At 29.9% G+C, this 6,663-nt stretch overlaps 1 protein-coding gene across 1 annotated transcript; it reads right to left on the bottom strand.

Annotated features, from left to right (window-relative positions):
• Positions 1–1,229: 1,229 nt before the first annotated feature.
• Positions 1,230–1,724, bottom strand: LOC119664426 (extracellular superoxide dismutase [Cu-Zn]-like; the record flags this gene model as incomplete). Its single annotated transcript, XM_038073911.1, has 3 exons — positions 1,681–1,724; positions 1,527–1,617; positions 1,230–1,451 (listed from the first exon to the last, which is right to left on the bottom strand). Coding segments are annotated over exons 2-3 (294 nt in total), but the record flags the coding sequence as incomplete, so codon positions are not given.
• Between the last annotated feature and the right edge of the window lie 4,939 nt (positions 1,725–6,663).

Raw genomic sequence — 6,663 nt, 5'->3', positions numbered from 1 at the left:
TAAGTGGTACATGTAAAAACAACATTAAAGAAGGGCCGCACACCCTTCCAGATAGGGCACGCGTCGTCACTGATATCCAGTTATAAGTATTTATGCCGTATATGAAATATCTATTAAACAATGGTATCTAAAAAAAGTATCTACTTAGTAAACTTGATACGAATTTATGGAAAGTAAATAAAAAGAAAGTAGTCGAAGAAAATATTTAGACTTTGAAAAATGTTTCTTGAAAGTAACTCTAAAGTTTGTGACAGACATGTCCGTCATTGCATTACTTGGATGCGATCTATTCACACAAAATCGGCAATTTGGATCTTGGGAAAAGTTTAATAAAAAGATAAATAACCATAGTTATATAGTAATAAGAAGGAAAGCATATGGCATAACAAATACAAAATATACTGTATTATATTTGTAGATGTTATCTTAAAGCTGAGCATCATATTAAGTTTTTCAAGTTAGGAATAGGCATTTCGTATCAATAATTTAGTTTATATTCATCTTGTTAAACTTTTCCTGTCATTTGCTTTTAGGTCCAAGCGCGTTAGCACACAACAACAATAAATTTTATAATGTACAATGGAAATGGAAAATAATTTTTATTATTATTTATTACTTTCCAAATCATGAACTAGTGAAGAGACTAGTGCCACGGTGTATGATACGGAGACAATTTACATCATTCTAAATCTTATGAATTAGTGAAAAGACTAGTTTCGAGGTGTATCGTAATGGGATAATTGACACCGGTAATGACAACTCAATGTAAAATTCTTCAGTTGAGCCCACGTAAAGTGGATTATGAAGCCTGGTGAATAGAGAATTTACTAATTCAGAACGAATCGCAGGCACTGCTGGGAATTAAGAAGTAATTGAAGATGTGCTGCAGTATGAAGATGTGTATTTTTGGTTTATGTTCTTCCTAAGAGCGATGATATAAGTAAGATCAATTACACTTTCATCAGTAAAATAATATAATTTTTATGTTTTCTATATGCATGTTTACATGAGCTTAATTGATCATATACTACGAGTATTACGTAGCACATATGAAAAAAAGAAGAAATTTAACATAGAAGTTCATCTTTGTATTTATAATTTAAGTACTAATAAAAAATTTAAGTATTTTAAACACTTGTATCAAAATATAGATATTTATAGAGTATATGAAGCAAATTATTTTGTTCTTATTGTTTGTAATAATCACTTTAATATATCCAAAACCTTACCTTTTCTGGATTATAATGTCCACCGGTGCTTAAGCAGCCATTAGTCAAATCGCCTTTCTCATGCACATGAAATCCGTGTTTACCAGGTGTGAGTCCAGTGACATAAATACGAATGTAAACATTTTCACCGCAAGCATTTTGTGTGAATGTAATGTTTCCTTTTACTTGGGAAACACCTGCTGGATCATCAAGATACGCTATAGCTTGTATAGGTGCGATTTTCTAAAAATCAAATAATTATTTATAATTAATTTACACTTTATTATTCAGATTTGAAGTATTTTTAAAAGTGCTTACCTCGGCGCGTACAGCCACTACACATAAGGCCAAGGCTGCCACAATTACATGATTGGAGAACATTTTATTCATTAACTAATTATATTTGTGCCTAAAATTATGTATTAAAAAAAACAAATTAAATATAATTTTTATTCAAAGGAATAGTGAATACCAATAAATTAACTATAATTTCGTTTAACACAAATAATATTGTTGACGCATTCCTATTAAATTAAATTGCTCAATGAAAATGAGTATTTTTTAAATAAAATATCAACTATTTCAAAGTTTATTTAAATAAAAATGAAAGCACTTTAGACAAACAACTTTTCCTATCCACAGTTCCCCACAAAGTGATAGTCAGTCGTCAGATGCCATATAATAGCCTATGATGATGATTTACATTACATGTGATTACATATAGAATTTGTAAAAATTAATTTTAATTTAATATTAAAGCGTTTAAAATGTATATAAAAAAATACATATTTGACGCAAATTCCGAACATGAAATTTATTGGTGTTCATACTTCCATATACGATATATTCACACATATATTTTGTTAACCCCACCCCTGTAGCAATTTTAGTTTATTCAATTGAAACTTTGTATTGCGGTTGAATTTAACTAAATTTGTAGGTCAGTCTGCAGTAAATGATATAACAGTTTATGACTATACAGGGTCAATAGAACGCTTATGAAAACTTATAATATATAATATTTAAGTATATTATTAAATCAAATTCATAGGTAATATATACGATATATGTGCGTTATGAAAACAATCATTGTTGTAAACAAAAATTATTTATCTAGGCTAGTGTCCACAGTATTAATAATGCAAATATACTAGATAATTGTTTGCTTAATACCTTTTTTTGGATCGTCTATGTGCAGCGAAACGATTGCTAGATTCGTAAGAGTAGAAACAGGACTGTTAGAATTATTTTATATTTATATAAAAGAAAACACCGACAATTTATATATATATTTATTAATATGTATTTATTGTTCATTCAAACACAACCCGTCACTTCAATGTTCAAAATTATACTAAACTCTAAAAGGCATTATTCGCCTCAATATGCTCGTATGCTCTTTACACAATAAGCAAATTCCAGGAACAGGCAACAACAGCAACGCATACGAGACATGACGCCCGTCTGCCTATTGCGATCAGTGACTTCCTTGAAATTGAATCTACGTGATCAATGCATTTTGTTATTGTAAACAAAACTATAGAAACAAAGTACAGTTCTATTCAGTGACTGTATGTCCAACACACCTCCTCAAAATACATTGATCATTACATGGCAATTTTAATTTTATTTTATTTACATAACAATTTCAATTTTATTTTATTTACATAACAATTTTAGTTTTATTTTATATCTATGACGGGTTATGTATTCTGGGACATTACAATATCATGGTCCAACATTTGTTGCTAGAATTGGGGAAAACCCAGTAAAACCCAATTAGACCATTACTTAAATAATTGTTCTTATTTCTATATCTTATTAATTAAGTCCAATTTGACTTCTTAATTCTATAAATCTTATTGCAGGTAATGGCTTTGTTAAAATATCTGCCAATTGGTTACCCGTCGCAATATACTCAATATCAATTAATTTATTTTCAATTTGTTCTCTAGAAAAATGATACTTAATATCAATATGTTTAGATCTTTTGTGACATGAAGGATTACTTGCTATACATATACAGCCTTGATTATCTTCAAAAATTTTTATTGGTTCTTTAATTTCAATCTTAATACTTTTTAATAATGAATTAAGCCATAACGCTTCTCTTACAGCTTCAAACAATGCCATATACTCTGCTTCTGTTGAAGAAGCTGCAACAGAGTTTTGTTTCTTTGTATTCCAGCAAATGACACATGACTCGAAAATTTTAAATAAATAACCAGTAGTACTTCTTCTGTCACTCTCACTTCCACCCCAATCAGAATCAACATAACCAACAAACATATGTTTGTAATTTAGATTTTTAATATAGGTTAATCTTAAATCTATAGTCCCCTTGAGATATCTCAGGACTCTTTTAAGACATTGCCATAATTCTTTATTATTTTTATTACTATATCGACTTAGAATATTTACAGATGTACTCAAATCCGGTCGTCTGCATAACATAATGTACATTAAGCAGCCAATTAAATTACGACACGGTGCATCATATTCCTCATCTGAGTTTAAAGCCTCATAATTGAGCTTGCTCGGTAGTGGAGTGCTAGCTGGTTTACAATCATACATTTTAAATTTTCTTAAAACATTTTTTATATAAGCTGATTGACTTAGATGTATCTTATCATCAGTTCTTTCAATTCTTATTCCAATAAAATATTTAATTTCAAATAAATCGGTCATTCTAAATTTGCACATCAAATAATTCTTGAACCTGGTCATAATTTCAATATCTACTGTTGCTATTACTAAATCATCTACATACAACAATACATACAAATTTTTAAGTATGTTACCATTATCAAGAATGTAAATGCAACGATCAACAGCTGAATTTATAAAACCAATTTCTTTTAATGTCTGCTCAAAAATTTCAAACCAACATCTTGCTGCCTGTTTAAGTCCATAAATTGCCTTATTTAACCTACAGACTTCATTTCTACCGCAGGTTAAACCTTGAGGTGCTACCATATATATTTCTTCTTTTAATACCCCATTCAGGAAAGCAGTTTTTTACATCCATGTGATGAACTTTTAGATTGAATTGGTTTGAAAATGATATCATGAATCGAAAACTAGAGACTCTTGCCACTGGAGCAAACGTTTCATCATAGTCAACTAAATATTCTTGCGTGAATCCTCTTGCCACAAGCCTAGCTTTATATTTAACTACTTTACCCAGTTCATTATGTTTTATTGAAAAAACCCATTTGCAATCAACTATATTTTTATTTTCTGGTTTTGGTACAAGAGACCATGTTTTATTATAAATATGAGAATCAAGCTCTTCTTTAATAGCTTCCTCCCAATGTAATCTATCATTTCTATATTTGATTTCATTAAATGAATTCGGAGTGCTATTAACAAATGCCTGTGCATTCATCATGCAATTTTTGAAAAATAAGTCATTTTCTTTGTATGACATCTGTGGCCGCTGTTTCAATCTTTCACTTTTTCTAACATTAAATTCTGAGATTTGCAACTGACTATTGTTTTTATTTGCATCCTTTACAGTTTCATCAGTATTAACTGGACCTGCATTGTTTTCACTTGATATGAGACCACTAGGCTGTTTATCTGACTTTAATTGATCAGATTTCCTTTCCGTACTCTCATTCGGGAAAATTGAATTAATTTCTTCCTTACTCTCATTCGGGAAAACTGAATTAATTTCTTCCGTACTCTCATTCGGGAAAACTGAATTAATTTCTTCCGTACTCTCATTCGGGAAAACTGAATTAATTTATTCCGTACTCTCATTCGGGAAATTTTTATTAGAGTCATTTAATTGTACTCTGTCTTTTACTACAGTCCTAGAATTTATCATATTTGTCTCATCAGCAATAATATCTCTTGCTGTCACAAATTTCCCAGCTTCCACATCCCATAATTTATACCCATTTGGTTCATATCCGACAAGTATACCTTTCCATGATTTTTCATCAAATTTTCGTTTTCTTGTTTTTATATGTACATATACTGTTGAACCAAATACTTTTAAATACTTCAAATCAGGCTTTCTATTATGCCACATTTCGTATGGTGTTTTCATACCGTCTTTCAATGCTTTACTTGGACTTCTATTAATTAAATATGTTGCTGTTAAAACAGCTTCACCCCAGAAAGTTTTATCTAGTTTTGCTCCACTTATCATAGCACGAGCTTTCTCTGTAATCGTCCTTATCATGCGTTCAGACACACCATTTAACTGTGGGGTATGTGGAACTGTTAAGTGATAACTAATGCCTTTCTGAACACAATAGTCTCGCATCTCTTTTGACAAATATTCTCTACCATTGTCAATATACAAATTAACAACTTTTAAGTTGAAATGAGTTTCACTTTTTGTGATGAAGTTTTTAAAAATGGCAAAAACATCAGATTTAAAAGTCATTAAGTAACTAACACAGTAATGTGTATACTGATCAACAAAAACTATATAATAGTTTTTTTCATCGAGTGTAGAAGGTGTGATCGGACCACAGACATCTGAGTGAACCACAAATAAAGGTCTTCTAATATAATCCTTATTTTTATTCTTATTAAAACATAATCTAGTTTGTTTACCATTTATACAGGCCTCACATAGTTCATTACCTGGCTGTACATCTTTCAATAGACTAGTATCACTAAACATTTTTTTGTTTTTTTATTTCTAAAAATTTTGTTCTGCTAACATGTCCTAATCTTTCATGCCACAATTGATAATTACTGTTTAGAATAGACTTAAATGCACAAACTTTTTTATACAGTGTAAACTTAACAATTTGTACATTATTTACACACTTATCAAAAATAATTACTTTACCGTTTTTCTTTACTTCAACACCTCCTGGTTTAAATTGTATAGTCATCCCAGCATCTTGCATTTTCTTAATTGAGAGTAAGTTGTGCGGAACATTTTCACAGAACAAAACATCTTCCAAAGTAAGGCTATTTTGAAAATTGTTGCACAGTTTCACTATACCTTTTTTTTGTTGCATAAATATACTCTCCACATTTTGCGATTGTTATTTGAACCGGGAAAACCAAGTTGATGTAATCCTCAAACAAACTGTCATTATTTATTATATGATCAGACGCCCCAGAGTCCAAAAGAAATGACACATTTTTGTCTTCAGCAATTTTAGTATTTTTGCTTATCATAAACGCAAAGCCTTTACCTGCTGGAACTTCTGCAATATTCGCTACTTTCTCATTTTTAGAACTTTTATTTAGTAGCCTTTTGTACACATAACAGTCCTTCTTGATGTGACCTTTTTTTCCACAGTGATGACATTTTATCATCATTTTAGAACGGTTTTTAAAGGTTTTAAATTTGTTTCTGTTTTTAAAATAATTTGTATTTATTTTATTTTTATAACTTTCATTTTTGCATACCACTTGTAAAATTTTTGTGCTAGTCTCTTTAGATTCACTTTTTAATTTTATCTCATGATCAAATAACCGA

This window comes from Teleopsis dalmanni, unplaced genomic scaffold (genome assembly GCF_002237135.1).
Source record: "Teleopsis dalmanni isolate 2A unplaced genomic scaffold, ASM223713v2 unscaffolded_contig_1914, whole genome shotgun sequence".
Lineage (NCBI taxonomy): Eukaryota > Metazoa > Arthropoda > Insecta > Diptera > Diopsidae > Teleopsis > Teleopsis dalmanni.
Note: the sequence above shows the minus strand (reverse complement) of the source record. Positions and strands in the feature narration are given on the sequence as shown.